Raw genomic sequence first — 18,879 nt, 5'->3', positions numbered from 1 at the left:
AAGATCAGTATCATGCTTAGGCCCATGGGGGGAAAAAGTACTGAGTCCGTTATTCCCATTGGTTATTTTAACGAGACTACACATTTTTGAATGTGTACTGGAACTTCATTTGTTAGCTCATCAAAGTAAGCAATGCTTATAATCATGTCAGTAAAAGGTTTTTCTTTATATTATGTTTCTTGGACTTGAGTGTATAGAAGGAACTATGAATTGGAATACTACGTAAAAGGATGGAATAGTAAATAAACGTCTGAGTTTAGGATTTGATTTGAGGGGTTTGGCAACTACAAAACTGAATAAAAAATGCCTAACATTTGATAAGTTGCTTAGGCTTTTTTATGATTATATAATCAAGTTAAAATTTGAGTGGCTCAGTTTCTGATTTTTCAGTCTGGGGTAGGTTTTTCGGAGTACTCAGAAATAGAGACTTATGAAATTAGAGGTCAATTAAAAAGTATGAATCTTTACTTCTGCATTTCTGTCTACCTATCTAAGATTGGTGACACTGTAATATTTAATTAAAATTTGTCAGCTTTTCCGAGGGGCTCAATTTGAAGGCTCAGTTTCAATTATGAAAATTATTAATAGTAGAGAAACTTATTTCATTTGGTTGTAAATAAGCAGTATCCATTCTCACTTCTGCTTTCACTCAAAAGCATGCCTGAGAGCTGTTTTCTATGTCAACTATATCAACTGGAGTCAATGTCAGTACTACCTCAAGGACACTGTCATTTATCTTCCATAAAAATCTCTGCTAATATCTTTTAATCTGATCATAGTCAGATTCAGGTAATCTGCATGATAATTTGAAATAATCTTATTGCCTTGGTTTGAAATGCAATCTGAACAAGTCTGCAGTTAACCTGTGTTCTGAAAATATTCATATGATTACAAAAGAAATGCAGTCTGTTTCCATTATATATTGAAAAAACAAAACAAACAAAAAACCCCAAACCCATTCTTATTTATGCCAGTGAAATTTCCACAATTAGAGTTGCAGCATGTAGCTAAGAACAGAATTTTGTTTTTATTTTATTAACTTCTGTGCTGTTTATGTGGATGTCTTATCTAATGAAGCATGTTATTTGACAAATAATTTGATACACTAATGGAATTTGGCATGCTGCTGGCATTAATACATTTTCTATCTCTAAAAACTTAATATTTATTAAAAGATATTTTACTTTCAGCTGAAAACACACATATTGCTTTATGCTCACAGTCAAAGCTAGTTCAATATGGAAGTCTGTTACTGTCAAGAATAATTTTTTTTAATGATGTAATTTAAGATGGCCAATATACATAAAAATTGCTTTAATTTACTTTATATTTTTAGGTATTATTGTTCTTTTTTGTCCAGTTCTTAGTCTACAATCCACTGAAGCTTATACTTGTGCTGAACCTTCAGTATGTGAAGAGCCCCACAGAAATAAAATGTGCCCTGATGATATAAAATCTTCCAACAAGAAACAGGTGACCAAGAAACTGATGAACAGAGTATAACATCCCATTCATGTGAATACTTCATACAAAAGTGGGAGATCACGAGGATCTTGTCCCTTTTTTCCTTATGGCCGACATTAGGACAGGACCTTGCTAGTTGTCCCTGTGAACTGAGGCCTAGTGAGAGACTGAATCCAGCTCTGGTTGGCTGCAGAGTCCAATCCAGGACTTCGGGTGCCGGCTATGCAGTTGCTGGGACTTTCCAGATTGGTTTTGTATACTTTGTATTATTTTGGTTTTGTATACTTTGTATTATTTTCTCTATTCTTATTAGTAGCATTAGCAAAACATTTTTAATTTTTTCAACTCTCTTCTCTTGGTCCTTCTTTCCCTCCCAATCGCCTGTCCTTAGTGGGAAGGGGGAAGAGGGAGGGGTAGAAGGGGGAAGTGGGGGGGGAGAGGGGGTTAACAATACATCTGCCAGGGTTTTATTGTTACCCTACAATCAAAACCTTTACAATCGCGTAGATACATATCCAAGAGTTGCGCCACTGAAGAAGAGAAGCTAAACAGTTAAAGCCTGTATGGTATGGGGGGTGATGCTTAAATTCTAAGTATGGAGAGCATTGGCAGATTGATTATATTACACTTCCACAAACACGTCAAGGTAAGCGTTATGTACTTAAAATGGTGGAAGCAACCACTGGATGGTTGGAAACATATGCCATACCCCATGCTACAGCCCGAAATACTATCTTGGGCCTTGAAAAACAAGTCCTTTGGCAACACAGTACGCCAGAAAGAATTGAATCAGACAATGGTACTCATTTCAAAAACAGTATTATAGACATTTGGGCCAAAGAACATGGTATTGAGTGGGTATATCATATTCCATATCATGCACCAGCCTCTGGGAAAATTGAAAGGTACAATGGTTTGTTAAAAACTACACTAAAGGCACTTGGTGGTGGAACCTTTAAAAACTGGGATTCACATTTAGCAAAAGCCACTTGGTTGGTCAACACCAGGGGATCAACCAATCGAGCCGAGCCTGCCTAATCAGAAATTCTTTGTACTGTAGAAGGAGATCAAGTCCCTGTAGTACACATGAAAAATATCTTAGGAAAGGCAGTCTGGGTTACTCCTGCCTCAGGCAAAGGCAAGCCCATTTGTGGGATTGTTTTTGCTCAAGGACCTGGCAGCACCTGGTGGGTGATGCTTAAAGATGGAGAAGTTTGGTGTGTACCTCAAGGGGATTTGATTTTAGGTGAAAATATTCAATACTGAACTGCATGATGTGAATTGCCATACTAACAGTGTTTAATAAGTGTCTTTCAGATCGAGACAGTGATGATGAAACCAGAGCTAGCTTCTTCGAGTGGTGCCTGACAACTTCTTCGAAGTTGATGTCTTTAACCCACAAACCGTGGTCATGAGATGCACTAGATGTACCATTTTTCCTGCCCTGGGAGACTGTTGTGACAAATGTACTTAATGAACTTTTCAAAGGATGGTCCACTGATTAAGATGAATTACTCCTGTGTATATATGTACATATATATATATATATATAGTAGCAGTGATTAATTAGATTGTATTGAGAGATTGTATTGATAAGGTTTAAGTATACCATGAATGGCATATTATAAGGGATGAAATGTCCTGGTTTTGTTAAAAACAAGTTTGTCTTTTAGTGAATTTGCGTGTCAGCTAAAGCTTTCATTTTAGCTGCATTTTCCTGGAGAACCAGATACATGTTTTGGTAAACATAGCAATGGAATGCGAGGTTATTGATAAGGACAGATTCACATCTCGCGAGAGGGGCAATGAGAAAACAGGTTACCAAGAAACTGACCAACTGTGTATAACATTCCATTCACGTGAATACTTCATGTAAAAGTTGGAGATCACAAGGACCTCGTCCCTTTTTTTCCCTTTTGCTTATGGACGACATTAGGAGAGGACCTTGCAAGTCATCCCTGTGAACTGAGGCCTAGTGACAGAATTAATCCAGCTCCGGTTGGCTGCAGAGTCTAATCCAGGACTTTGGGTGCCAGCTCTGCAGTTGCTGGGACTTTCAAGATTGGTTTTGTATATTTTGTATTATTTTCTCTATTCTTATTAGTAGCATTAGTAAAACATTTTTAATTTTTCCAACTCTCTTCTCTCTGTCCTTCTTTCCCTCCCGATCACCTGTCCTTAGTCAGAAGGGGGGAGAAGGAGGGGCTGAAGGGGGAAGTGGGGGGAGAGGAGGTTAGCAATACATCTGCCACAGTTTTATTGTCATCCCCCAATCAAAACCCTCGACATGAAGTCAAAAAGCTTCCCCCCTCTACCAATACTGCTGCTGTTATCGGTGCCCCAAGAAAGGAGCATTCGTCCATTAAAACAGGAAAGGGAGAACAGCCTAAGGTCCGACAACAGTGGTGGGCTTTGGGAACTAAATAGCAAGTTCCCAGAGATATAATGGAAGGCTTACCCCTTGATAAACTTAGTAAACTAGTATCAAGTTGGTGAAATCCAAAAGGACATTCACAGAGCATGAAAGAAGTCCTATCTCTTATACCTTCAGCTCCCTCCCCCGCCAAGGATGAAAGTCTCTCCCAGAAACAGGAAAACTAGAACCTCCGTTCCTTAGTAGTGGGCAGGGGAATGGAGGATGGATTTATATCTGACAGTTCAGACATACTAGAGGGGGAGATTTATTTATCACGGCTATAGTGGGTCCTAAGCGTGCACCTGTAACTTTTTTAATCCACCCCGGTGCACAGATTTCTGCTCTAAGTGAAGTAGATGCTGAAAGGTATGGAGTTTTTCCCTTAAAGCTATGTTTTTGTGTCCTTAACGCTTTAGGGTCAACAGAAGTTATGAAAGTTGCTTGGGTAAAATTGTTATTGCTAGGGAATGAGAGCACAGTCACTACCAAGATGGTGATTGCAGACATTCCAAACAGTTTACTAGGTATGGACACCCTCAAAGGGAGACAGTGGGAAGATTCAGAAGGATTATTGTGGACTTTTGGAATGCCGCAGTTGTTACATCTCAGACTATTGCAAACTGTGCCAGCACTCCCATATAGTCAGGTCACAAACATGAAACAATATCCCCTTACTCTGGGTGCCAAAGAACGTATCAAACTGGTTATACAAGAAATGCGAGAAAAAGGAGTTGTAATAAATACCCATTCTCCTTTTAACTCTCCAGTGTGGGCAGTTAGAAAACCCAATGGGACGTGGCGACTTAGAATAGATTTTTGGCAGCTAAATGCCAACACTGATCCTTTAACCGTCGCAGTCCCCAATCTGGCTGAACTAATTTTAATTTTTCCAACTCTCTTCTCTCTGTCCTTCTTTTCCTCCTGATCGCCTGTCCTTAGTGGGAAGGGGGGAGAGGGGGCGCAAAATAAAAAAGTTACACTGTTTGATTGAATTATAACCCCTTGGCATTTTGGTCACCTTAATTTTGCGCTTCGAGATCAAGGTAAACGAACCATCACAAGTCCATCACCAAATGTACCATGACACTATCACTACATACCTTTGTAATTGTCCCTCTCTAGCTTTCTTACAGGCCCCCTTTAAGTACTGGAAGGCTCCTATAAGGCCTCCCTGTAGTCTTCTTTTTTCCAGGTTGAAGAACCCCAACTCTCTCAGCCTCTTTTCATAGGAGAGGTGCTCCAGCCCTCTGATCATCTTTGTGGCCTCCTTTGGACTTGCTCCAATGGGTCCATGTCCCTCTCATGTTGGGGGTCTCAGAGCTGAATGCAGTAATCCAGGTGGGGTCTCACAAGAGCAGAGTAGAGGGGGAGAATCACTTCCCTCGACATGCTGGTCATGTTTCTTTTGATGCAGCCTAGGATACAGTTTGCTTTCTGGACTGCAAGCACCCATTACCAGGTCATGTTGAGCTTCTAACCAACCAATAGCCCCAAGTCCTTCTCCTCCGGGCTGCTCTCAATCCATTCTCCACCCAGTCTGTATTTGAGCTTGGGACTGCCCAGACCCAGGTGCAGGACCTTGTACTTGGCCTTGTTGAACTTCATGAGGTTCACATGGGTCCAACTCTTTAACCTGTCAAGGTCCCTCTGGATGGCATCCCTTCCCTCCAGCATGTTGACCACACCACACAGCTTGGTATTGTCAGCAAACTGGCTGAGGGTACACTCAGTCCCACAGTCCATGTCGCTGACAAAGATGTTAAACTGTTTCGGTCCCAGTATGAACTCCTGAGGAATGCCACTCGTCACTGTTCTCCACTTGGGCATTGAGCCTTTGACTGCAACTCTTTGAGTGCAACCATCCAGCCAATTCCTTATCCACTGAGTGGTCCATCCATCAAATCCATGTCTCTCCATTTTAGAGACAAGGATGTTGTGTGGAACAGTGTCTAATGCTTTGCATAAGTCCAGGTAGATCTGTCACCCACTTGAAGGTGATACAATTTTAAGCAAAATAGTTCAGTACTAAAGAAAATATTTGCCTCATTATATAAAACCAAATCTTATTTTTCGATTCCAAATTATGTTCCCTTGTGATATACTCCAACAGCAGAAATTAATACAGGAAAAAGGATCTGAACTTGGAGATTTTCATCCTGTGTTCTTTAAATTGCCTTTCTTTGTTTCTTTTAAACAGCAAACTTAACAAAACAGAATGCTGAAGAATGCTGCTCCCATGAGATTGAAAGTAGTAGAATCACAAGAAGTTTCTGCTTAGCAGAGTTCATGAATATGAATGCTGCATCTTCTAAGTTTTCTACTTTTAAACATTTAGTAGCTATACAATCTTTAAAGAAAAAGGGCTTTCTTTTAGCTTTATCATTATACAGAAGCATTAATCACCCTGAAGAGATGAGTACAAGATGAAAGATTGCTATAGAAAATTGCATACATTATGATGAGTCAGCTTTGCCAGTCATTGACAAAAAAGCAGAATAAAGCCCATTCCACTTTTTCTTCAGTAGAAGGTAAAACAGTGCCACCCACTGTTTTTTCAGGATATCCCCATGCCTTTTGAGAGAAGTGCAGATAGCTGAACTTGGTACTCTGCAATTAAAAAATAGTCAGCTCACAATAAGCCTTCCCTTTCTCCCTCACTCCAGAACTGTGAAATATTAGTCACTCGTAAAGCCTTTCTTTGTACTTGTTCTACTACAGCTGAAACCTCAGGACAGACAAAGGCTGAACCATAGAAAAATTAGGTTTTGTTTTAGTTGGGAGCAGAATTTTCTTTTCACTTTACAACATAATGTCAGGTTTCCACAGTCATGACTTGTAAGCAAATCATAAAATTTCAAGCTGAAGGTAATATCCATATCACACCAACAGTAAAGGTTATCTGCAGGGTCAGAATACTCAACTTTTTTTGAACATTTTTTTTGAACATCTTTTCATTCTGCATCATACCTTTATCATACCAGAAACAGATGCTATCAAGCACTCACTTTTAAGCTATTAGGTTGGTGCAAAAGTAATTGCAGTTTTGGACTGTCGATTTTAAATCATTATAACTAGGTTCAAACACATCTTTATTAATCAAAATAGGAACCATTACAATCAACACATTTTTGCCAATGAGAAATAAGTTTGTTTGTTCCTGTAACATAAAAATCCATGCTTCGGGATTCAAAAAACTCTTGGAAAGCATTTTCTACATCCTGCTGGTTGTGGAAGCATTTTCTCTGCAAAAAGTTGTCGAGATATTTGAAGAAGTGGTAGTCGGTTGGTGAGAGGTTAGGTGAATATGGCAGATGAGGCAAAACTTGATAGCCCAATTCGTTCCACTTTTGAATCGGTGCTTGTGCAACATGCAGTTGGGTGTTGTCATGGAGAAGAATTGGGCCCTTTCTGTTGACCAATGCTGGTTGCGGGCATTGCAGTTTTCAGTGCATCACATTGATTTGCTGAGCATACTTCTCAGATGTAATGGTTTCGCTAGGATTCAGAAAGCTGTAGTGGATCAGATCGTCAGCAGACCACCAAACAGTGACCATGACATTTTTTGGTGCAAGTTTGGCTTTGGGGAGTGCTTTGGAGGTTCTTCTTGGTCGAACCACTGAGTTGGTTGTTGCCGGTTGTCATATACAATCCACTTTTCTTTGCACATCACCATCTGATCGAGAAATGGTTTGTTGTTGTAGCGCAGAATAAGAGAAAACAACACTTCAAAACGACGATTTCTTTTATTTTTGATCAGCTCATGAGGCATCCAATTATCAAGTTTTTCAGCTTTCCAATTTGCTTTGAATGCCTAATGACTGTAGAATGGTCAACATTGAGTTCTTCAGCAACTGTAGTTGTAAGTGGATCAGCTTCGATGATTGCTCTCAATTGATCATTGTCGACTTCTGATAAATGACCACTGTGCTCCTCATCTTCAAGGTTCTCATCTCCTTTGCAAAACTTATTGAGCCACCACTGCACTATATGTTCGTTAGCAGTTCCTGGGCCAAATGCATTGTTAGTGTTGCAAGTTGTCTCCGCTGCTTTATGACTCACTTTGAACTGGAATAAGAAAATTGCTTGAATTTGCTTTTTGTCTAACATCATTTCCATAGTCTAAAATAAATATAAAGTAAGCAGCAATTAATAAGTCAGTAGCAAAAAAAATCAAGTGAGAAAAATGCATTAAAATTATGTATAACATAACCACATTTATTTAAGAATGTATTCCCATATCAAACAGCAAATTTCAACAATGCAAGAACTGCAGTTCCTTTGCACCAATTGTCAGAGACTGAAAAGGATAATGTCTCAAACATTGTGGCAAAACCAGTTCATCCAGCTGTGGGAGATGGGACATCCCTTGGAAGTAGGATTTGGACATTCAGGATAAGGTGAATTGCGATTTACATATCAACAACCACCTAACATGCCACAGACAAAGGCCAGTTGGCTGACACAGGATGTGGGGGACGTGTTGAAGGGCACATAGCCCCATCTTCTGATAGACCCAGCATGGCACTAAGAGAGAAGACCCCTGACTGCTCGAGACCCTTCAGGACTTTTCCATCTTTCACAATCACCCCCCAGTGACACCTGCGCAAAAGACCAAAGATTATGCAAGCAGGCAATCTGGAGGAATAAAAGACTATACAAAGCGAAACCATAAGGATGGTGATACCTCCCTCTCTCTCTTTTCTTTCTTTCCTATACTTCTATTCTTTTGCTTTTTATAAGTAATATAGTAATGTAAGATTTACAGCCCCACATGTGCCGAAAACTTTTTATGTTTACCAGTGTGCTGGTTTGACTGAAAATGGGTCAATTTCCTTCATGCAGTTAGAAACCTTTCTTTTTCATAACTAGCATGCTCATTATTTGGACTTCGTTTGAGAGCAAGCAGATAACACCCCAGCACAGAGCTAATGTTTTTAATTGCTCTGGTCTGAGAGCCAAGGACATTCTGAGTGCTCTGCCAACAGCTGTGAGGCATTGAGATAGGGGGACAGAGCTGGACTGACATCGAGATTGATCAATAAGGGTATTCCATCCCATTAGTGTCATGCACCATATGTATGGAGTCGTTCTCTTCCACTTTGGCTCTCTGGCTTCTCAGGCTCTTTCTCTTCACTCTTTTTGTCAGAGTCAGGGGAGTTTTTGGTGCAGGACGTTTAATCCAGCTTTTGCCATTTTGCAGAGGCCTCCGAGCCTTTCTGCTTTTTTCCTCTTTTTTCACTGTTGGGGACCGAGTGCTTCTTGTTGGGACTGGCTGCTCAGTTGTGGACAGAGTATCTTATTTCTATTTTATATATATATTTACTAGTAGCATATTAGTATTTTGTTAAACCACAACCAACTGAACCTAAAATAAGGTAAAACCTTCTGCCACCAAATCATTTGCCAATTAGGCCAAGCTGCAAAATAAAAGCATTTTGTTTATGGACCTTAAATAGTATTGCGTATACTCTTTTCCAACCAAGGGGGCCTAGGAACCTGAGTCACCTCTCCCCCCACCCATACCTCTGGGCGGGACGTGACACCAACCTAATAATCCAAGGATCAGCAGTGATCAGAACTAGTAATACTCAAGCATTGCTAAGACAAAAAGAGTGCTTTAAGACTTTTTATTTCTGTTAAAAATAAACCTGTACTCATGCACATCCTACTTATCTAGATTATCCTCTGTTGGTATAAAAAGTAGCAAATCTAGTTGGTTCCAACATAGCAAAGTAACAAATAAGTCTCTACAACTACCTCATCTTTCATTAGCAAAATACTCTGTAAGCCAGTTTACAACTGGAAGCAGGATGCCCAATTGCTCAGGCTGAAGAATGTGCAGGCAAGTATTTCAAGAAGAGTCTTTCAAAACAAACTGGACTTGTCTCTTAACAATAACACTGGAAAATTCCAAAAATGTCAGTTGCAGTGTATGGAACTATGTAAAATTCTAGGAATTACTAGTAATTCTTGGAATTACCTCAAAACGAGATATACTTTGTTGATAAGTAAATATTTTTAAATAGTCCTTACATCTTCTATCTTATTAAGCAGACATCCTAGCTGCAGTTTGGGCTCAGCTGTGGTCTACTAAAAATAGCCAAAAGATATCCAAATATCAGCAATTAAAACATCATCAAGATGTCTACAGCTGAAAACAAGATCCCAAACTAAAGGGAAAATATGGAGACTCCAAAAGCATTTGAGAGTTTTTTCTGTGGTTCCTGAGGTGAGAGCTTAAAAATGTATATGCATATTAACAATAGAATCTTTATCTTGAAGGAAGTTTCATTGTGTTTATACTGCTGCTCAATAAATGTCTAAAAATTTCCCCTGCTATGTAACTAAATTGCCAGCCATTCACTTTTAAGAAACACTTTTTATTCTCAGCTCACTTTCTTCATGGCCAGCTTCTGAAGAGGACCCTGCCTGCGATCCTGATCCCGATTCCAGTCTGTGCATTCCTGAATCCAGTTACCATCTACTGCTGAGTCCACTGGCGCAATGCCAGCCCCTGTGGCATACAATTCTGTGATCATCCAGGAAATTCAGTATTGGTTTTGTATATTTTGCATTACTTCTCTTATCACTAGTATTATTAATAAGGTGCTTTTAATTTTCCAGCTTGTGTCTCTTCCTTTTTTTTTCTTTTCCCTTTCAATGGTGGGGAGGGCAGGGATTAATAGAGAGCATCTGTCACTCTGTTTATTGTTGCCCAATCTAAATGGTGACAAAGGGGTTAAGTGACTTAGTTGTTTCAGGAAAAAAGAAATATGAAACTGTTTGAGACCTAGCCCCTTTCCCCATAACAAATGTGGAGTGAGCAAATGAATCCAAGATTAAGGGTTTTGCACAGGTTTAGTGTTACATACGAAAAAATATTTTTCTGCACAATTAATTCTCCCTGAGTCAAAGTACTCAAAGACAAAGTCTTAAATAACTCACTTTAAAATAAACTCTACTTTCTCCTACTTAAAGGATGGTCTTCCAAAGAAAAAGCATGAAAAAAAGGTGGTGGGGAGAAAAGGTGTCATGGAGGCACCCTGAAGTTAGTTTAGATGGACAACAGGGTCCAAAACAAGCTTTTATTCGATAAAGAAGGTGCAGCAGGTTAACCGGTGGAAGACGGGGTTTTAGCTCACCAATAGTGACATAAATAGAGGTTCGAGTATCAGTCGAGGTAATTATTGAGATGCAGCAAATAATAACAATGGAGATCCACAGTGTGCATACATGTGTCTCACCAAAAACAACCTGACTCCGGGAAAAGTATACACTTGCCTGAATCTGGCAAGGAATTATTAAAGAAAATACACGTGCTTATATTTAAGCATGGAATAAGCACCCGTGATCCTGCGAGGAATTATTAAACAAAATTTTATCACTCACCCACGTGGTTTGGTGGGGGAATCCTGGTCCCAGGAGATTACCTTAGGCAGCCATCCTGCCTAAGGGGGAGGGCTCTCAGCCGCAGCATTTGGGCTGCACTCTAAGAGGTCTGCACAACTGGCGGCCAAACCTTGTCGGGGGTCCCGTTTATAAAGCCTTGTCAGATCTGACTGTGGGCATTCCAGAAACTTCTCTGCACCCCCACTCTGGCTGTGGGGTGCCCTGAAGCTTCTAAGCACCCCCACTCTGGCTGTGGGCACCCAGCGGATCCTTGGCACCTCTTCACCCCCTCCTCCTCTCTTGATGACCCTGGCCAATGGGGTCTGGGGTCAAACAAAAGAAGCTGTTAACCCCATTGCAGGAGGGGGGGGGGAGATGTGTCTGCACTTTCCACATGGAAGGAAGGGAGGGGGAGAGAGGGGGGTGTGCATCTGCCACAAAAGGTTAGAGAACTTTATAATACGCATTCATCACTGGTAAGAATTTGACAGGTTGACTGTCTCGCCTTGATACATTGCTTGTGCTGCTGTCCAGTCTTGCAGTACTATTAGCTTAATAAATAACTTCAATCTGATCCTGATGATTTGCTTTTACAAACCTCTCCCTGTTTAGTTTACAAGGAATATGATGAAACAGTGTGTTCATTACAGCATAGATCTGCTACCTTTGATCCTGTTTCATCCAAAAAGAAAAAAATTTGAACCGGTCAGAGAATGCTCTTTATTATGCAAACACATCTTTACTATCAGACACCAAACAAAAGAAAGTTAGAACCTCTGCTGTAGATCTGTATAATTGTTGAAATTCCCCCCTTTCTGAGTGAGACTGGAAGGCTTGCCCAAGTCCAAAAGGCAAGAGTTCACATACTAAAATATCTCTGAAGGATAGGTGTTGAAATTCAAAGCCAGTTTTCTGCTAATTTTCTATTCAGTCCAACTGCTTCAAGTGAATCTCGAGACACAGAAAGATGTCACCTGACATGGAATCTCAATAGAGATTTATATATTATATAGAAAAGTTATATACAAAAATACATAAATGCTTTCTCTGTTGATAGGAGGTATGTCAGGGGGGTGTTTATTTTGAGATTTTTTTTTGTTGCTTGTTGAGGGGATCTGAGAGCCGAGGACATTCTGAGTGCCTTGCTTACAGGTGTGAGGCATAGAGCAAGGGGGGGCATGAATAGGGCAGAGTTTGACTGACATCCAGACTGATCAATGAGAGTATTCCATCCGATTAGCATCATGCTAATTATTTAAGGAGAACTAGGGAGTTGGGAACTTCCAGTTTTGGCTCTACCAATCTCTCTGGTTCTTTTCTCTCTCTCTGGGGGTAACTGGGAAGTTTTGGTAGGGAAGTTTAGCCCAGCTTGTTGCCATTTTGCAGAGGCATCTGGGCTTTTCTGCCTTTTTTCCTCTCTCTTCTCTCTCTTTGGGATCAGCTACTGGGACCAGGCTGTTTCCTAGGACTGGCTGCTCAGCATGTTCATGAGGAATTGCCTTGAGTATCTTTTGTTTCTGTTTTATATATATTTACTAGTAGTGTATTAGTATTTTGTTATTTTATTAAACTGTGTTTATCTCAATCCAAGTTTCTCCCTTCCCTTTTGATTCTCTCCCCTATTGGGGGGGGTGGGGTGGGGGAGGGGGTGAGCGAGCGGCTATTGTGCTTGTATTGCTACCTCGGGTTAAACCACAACAGGGGGTTTCTGTTGTTGGGGAGGTTGGGTGGTGTGTTGGGGGGGGGGATTTTTCGGTTGTTGGGGTTTTGGTTTTTTTGTGGGGTATTTTTGGTTGGGTTTGTTTTTTGGGGGGGAGTTTGGACTTTTTGAACAGCATCAGTTTGGATGGTTTGCGATAAATAACAGGAAAAACTTCAAGATCTGACTCCAGTGGTACAACCTTGAAGGAAGAAAAGCCATGATAAGCCTCACATAATATACCACTTTCAGGTCAGACGACAGAAGGTGCAAGTCCTGCTTACATACATCATATATATAACTTTAACTGAAATCAATAGCCATAATATTTTTTGCAACAGAACTTGTGATGAGTGCTAGTACACCCATCTTATACTGATGTCTGAATTTTCTGCAACATACAAATAACATTGCATTAAATGGTGCTAACAAAGCTGCCAATCAGTACTTTTTTCAGGACCAGAATCTGCTTCTGTAGTAGATAAGCAAAAACATATATCTCAGCAGTCAATAAACTAACTTGAACCAGCAGAGTGAACTTACAGGTTGTGCTCCATTTATAACCTTAGGTCGAAATCTGATCTGTGGTCATATATGGTCAATGATCCAGAAATTTCTCTCAGCTGAGGCATTTTATTGGCTAAAGGTCCTGTCTGCCGACCAGGGGGCCCTGCCTTCCCTGTCCTTTGATTGGGGGGGTGTACATACCTACAGTCACTGTGTGGGGTTCAGTGGGGAGGTGTGGAATATCTTACAGATAGTTACCTTGAGTTACTGTAATGACCTTGACTAAAATAGAATAAGAAACCAAAATGTTTTAGAACAGGAAAAGATATTTACAATGTGTTAGCCAAACTGCCAGAGCACATGCAAGATTAAGTAAACCAATCGTAAGATAACTTTAAGTGCATGAACAGCTGTCATAAGCCAATTAAAAAAGAAAGTTAAATGCGTGTACAACAGCTACTAACTATAAATGTAAGTGCCTTGCCAAAATAAAATGTCTCTTGGTTCACCCGCACCAGGAGTCCGTGCCTTCAATTCCTCAAATGGTGACCCTGATGTGATAGGGTCAAAAAAGCGCTGAAGCGAGCATCTGGAGGGACTCCAGCCGAACGATCATCTCGACAGCCAGACTGATCAAGAAACAAAGAAACAGAAAAGAAGAGGAAGAGAAATGTACCCGGGTAATCACCGTATCACAAATACAGGTGAGTGGCTGGATAGTGGAATATGGAATCTAATTTGTTTGTAGAAGAAGCTATAGTGAAACTATTATTGAAACTTTTACAAAAGCAGGGTATAAAATATGAAGAGTGCACTGTTAAGTTAATGCTAAAATGGCTTAAAGTAAATGGTGCTCCGTCATCAGGAACGGAAGTCTTTGATCCAAAGACTTGGGAGCATGCAGGGACTATAATTTGGGAAGCTGCTTCCAAAGGTGATCTTACAGCAAAAGAAATAATGACAACGTGGTGCTTAGTAACAGAGACTCTTAAAGCTATAAAAGCAGAAAAGAAAGTAGCGGGAGCAGCGAGACAATCTTTGAGCTCCCCAGTAGATGTCAGCAAAGACGAAGAAAAGAGTGCAGAGGGAAGTCAATATAATTGAAGAAAATTTTGAGCAAGACCTAACAGACTTTAATGTGACTATATCTGGCATGGCAATTTCTAAACCTTTATTGCCACCTTTTAATACCGACCCTGTAGCGAAAAAGGACCCCATCATCCCTAGTGCTCCGCCATTACATTCAGAGCATTATTTTGATCCACGGAGCTGATGAGGTTGTTACAATGAGAGGCGGGGCCGATGATGCTGCATTAGCTTTTCCCTTGATAGCGCATGATCAGGGGCCAAATGAATGGACTTCATTTCAATGGGACTTGATAAAAGAGCTGCACAGAACAGTTACATCTTGGGACTTGACTGCACTATTCTCCCAGTCACTATTGGAAAACATTTTTACCGCACAGTTGCTAACACCTTTTGACTGCAGACAGCTTGCAGCCATGATCTTAACGCCCACACAGAAATGATTGTGGGAACAAAAGTGGGGCAAACTGTGTACTGTTGCTGCACTTGAGAATTTAGAACGGTGGGAGGAGGACCCTTGCTTTCGAGCGGGTTTGCCACAGCTCCTAGGACAAGAGCAGTTTGCAGATCCTAGAGTACAAGCAAGGCTGCACACCAACAGTCTGCATTGTTCAACTCAGCTTGCTTACCAAGCTATGATAAAAATTCCTGAATCTGGCAAAGTGGAAAAATCTTTCACAAAGATAATTCAAGGTCCAAATGAGCCATACATGCAATTCATAGACTGTCTGAGAGATGCTTTGGATAAACAATTAGACAATAAGGAAGCAAAGCTTTAGTGCTTAAATTAGCCATGGAGAATGACAATGTCGACTAAAAAGATTTTAACTTCGTTGCCAGTAAATACGAATTTGGTGCAAATGATTGAAACATGCAGTAGAGTGGGGTCCATTACTTATCATACCGAGGCACTTGCCAGTGCCTTCGCCACCGCATTGTGAGTTACCAAGCCAAAAAAGTGTTTTCCTCGTGGCATAAGCCAATTAAAACAGAAAGTTAAATGCGTGTACAACAGCTACTAACTATAAATGTAAGTGCCTTGCCAAAATAAAATGTCTCTTGGTTCACCTGCATGGGGAGTCCGTGCCTTCAGTCCCTCAGGGAGGAGGAGGGGGTGTAGTGTACCTGCCACAGAAGACTATCTCAATGTCTGTAAAGCACTGAGCACAACAAGGTAATAAGAGCATGAAGACCTGAAAAATGCACAAATGCATTACTTAACTGATTAAACAGGTCCTCCACATACTCTCTATTGCATTATTTCAGTGGCAGCCAGAAGCATATATGAAAACATGTGTGATTAATCTACTGTTGAAAACATCCATACCTCTGGAAGTTGCTTTGGTACACAGATCTGGAGGTGCGGGTTATCATCCATCTGAAATTGTACAGGATCAACTCTACCTTTTTGATGTCCATGAACAACAACTTCCTCACCATGATGCCAGTAAAAGTTAACCTCAGGTTTTAGAACTGGAACAGAATGGAAGGGGAGAGGGAAATAAGAGATCATCCCTTTGCACTTAAAACCCTCCTAATTCTTGCTCTGTAGCTGTAGTAAACCAGAAAAATCAAAATACACTCACACTTGGGACAGTGGAGATGAGATGAATTACTAGTGATGGTCTGAACAACCCAGATACACCAGCAACACTCCTGCCAGGTTCACAGACCAGCCTCACTGCCTAGGGTGCTCACTTCCCTCTCCTCCCATTCCGCAATGAGGAGGCAGCTAGCAGCATGTTGTGAACACACAGGAAGGCAGCAAGGGTGGAGACGAGCTGCATGAGGAATGGGCTAGGTGTGTGATCCTCTTTGTGGTAGAGAAACATCTGCTTCTTATTCTGCTGGAAGCTCTCCTGCAGGAGCACGTTGCAGGCAAGGAAGCACAGCTCGCCCATACCCAGGTCCAGCAACACTCCTACTGCATGCTCTGGGGTTTTCACAGTCCCTGGTGCCACCGTTCCTGGCTCCAGAGCTCTAGTAGACTTTGGCACCGCTCCTGCCACACACTCCAGGGCTTTCACAGCTGCCTTCACCACTCCTGGGAGGAACCCTGGCATGAAGACTTTCTTGGTGAAGCTCTGGTACCAGTGGTAGGTGTTGAGGGTGAAGGTCTGTGGGTAAACCATGTATAATATTTGGGCTGTTGCAGTTGCCTGTAGAGCCTCAGCTTCTCCTCAGTCCAGGCTGCCATGCAGACCTGCTGGTAGAAATTCTCCAGGTCCTGCTGCTTGGCTGCTTTGCTCTTTGCCATGGCAGAAGCCACTATGGACAAGTAGAGCAAGTTGAGAGGCTGCAGGGAGGCAGTGGACTCTGTCTGCAAGAGTCAGCACCGACCATGCCACAGCAACCACCACCCCTTGGGTGCCACCATTTCACAGAGCCACTAGACAGTGGAAGGACACCATTCAGCAACTGGAAAACCTGACTGGCCACTGGGAAACGTGAATGAGACAACCTTCCAATCGGGGTGGGGGGAGAGTGAGAGGGAGGGAAAGGAGACGGTGAGAGAGAGGGAGCGAGCTGCCAGGGAAAAAAAGAATAAGGCATGTGCCATATGTTCCCCACTGCCTCTCTGGGAGCCACAGTGTGCTGGGCTAGACATAAGCTTTGGTAGACACTGGTTCTCAATGCACGATAATCCCCTCAAACTATAAAGGAACACAATCCATCAATATTGTTGGAGTGACTGGGGGATCCCAGGAACTGACTGTTGTAGAGGCTGAAATGAGCCTAGAAAAAACTGGCAAAAGCATCCCATTGTGACTGGCCCAGATGCTCTGTGGATCCTTGTCATAGACTACCTCAGCAGAGGGTATTTTAAGGACCCAAAAGGGTATAGGTGGGCATTTTGTATAGCAGCTGTGGACAATGAGAAAACTGAACAGCTGTCTGATTTGCCTGGCCTTTTAGATGACCCTTCTGTTGTAGGACTGCTGAGAAAAAGAAACCTCAAGCAACCTCATGTTGAAATATGTTGAGTTGGGGTGTTCTTGGGGTCTCATACAGAAATATTGTCTTGTATGCAGCAGTGGTATAGCTATATTATGTAGCGTTCCATCTGAGCTAATCATCCCAGGATGAATGTCATAATGATGTGACAAAAATATTTATGATTCTGGAGTTAACTCAGACTTCTGTTCATCATGCTCCATTGTAAGATGTAGACACAACTTTCATGGCTCACAATATGCAGGAAGTCAGATTAGATAGGTGACCTGGAGGTCAGCTTGGGCCCTCAGTTCTATTCGTCTATCATCTGCATATCAGAATAAACCATAAACATTTTAGAGGAAGTAGTAAAATAGCTCCATTATACACTGCATTAAGGGAATTAATTTCCACATGAGCCTAGAAAAACAAACAAACAAACAAAAAACAAATAAAACCAAAAAAACCCACAACGACAACAACAACGAAACAAACAAAAACCAAAAAAAAAAACAAACCCACAAAACAAAAAAACTCAAACAAACAAAAAGCAAGGCATTCAAAATTGCACAATTGCACTTTCCTATGTTTCCTATGTTTTGTTGCTGCCTGTGTTCTGTTCTCTTCTACTATATTCCACATGCTATCACCTCAATATTTTAACACCTTCCAATAATGCATTAAGCAAAATAGGTAACATCTGCCACATGTTCATTCTCACATCTCCCCCCAGTGGCAAATGCACAAGAAGCATTTTGGTTTGGGTTCATTTCAGTGATAGATTAATGATGCTACATGTTTATGGTAGAGACAAAAAAAAAATGCTGAGAAAATTACTTCAGAGCAGAAGGTAGCAAGCTAATTCTTCATCCCTGGGAAATGCATTGCTTGCTGTTGGATCAGCCCCTGAAAATGCCTGTCCTTTACACAGATAATTGTTAGTGCCATTGCCTCAGGAGCAGGAAGTTATTAAAGGAAGCCTGGAGCCTTAGGTGATAATGCTAATACAATGACTTTGGGTTATTGAACTCTATCAAATTTAATGGGTTGTTATCTTTACTGTAGAGAATAAGATGCAGGTTTGAGTTGTTTACAGTAGCCAGTATTACTAAAAGGACAATCTACAATGTTTTATACCAGTTGACATTTCCTAGACACTTAATGCTTCATGTCCAACTGAAGGAGATGAGAGTTTGAATAACTGAAGCTAAGTCATCATCTGCTAGTATATGACGGAATTATTTGGACAATGATGTTCCAGAAAGCATAGACTGGGGATAATATACTGTATAAGAGCTTTGCATCAATGAGGAATACGTGACCAGTCCCAAACCCTTGAATGAATTTATCAGTTTCGGGTACAAATGCCTTCAGCCAAATAAGA

At 41.1% G+C, this 18,879-nt stretch overlaps 1 protein-coding gene and 1 pseudogene across 1 annotated transcript; both read right to left on the bottom strand.

Moving 5' to 3' along the window:
• Positions 1-6,972: 6,972 nt before the first annotated feature.
• On the bottom strand, positions 6,973-7,996 carry LOC136114591 (histone-lysine N-methyltransferase SETMAR-like). The gene is given in 3 exon segments (XM_071801708.1): positions 6,973-7,454; positions 7,457-7,669; positions 7,672-7,996. Coding segments are annotated over 3 exon segments (1,020 nt in total).
• Positions 7,997-8,307: 311 nt separating this feature from the next.
• Positions 8,308-16,938, bottom strand: LOC136114558 (large ribosomal subunit protein mL65-like; annotated as a pseudogene).
• Positions 16,939-18,879: the final 1,941 nt, after the last annotated feature.

The sequence above is a fragment of the Patagioenas fasciata genome, chromosome W, assembly GCF_037038585.1.
Source record: "Patagioenas fasciata isolate bPatFas1 chromosome W, bPatFas1.hap1, whole genome shotgun sequence".
Taxonomy (NCBI): Eukaryota; Metazoa; Chordata; class Aves; order Columbiformes; family Columbidae; genus Patagioenas; species Patagioenas fasciata.
The sequence above is the reverse complement of the archived record's forward strand: the minus strand, read 5'-3'. Positions and strand labels throughout refer to the sequence as shown.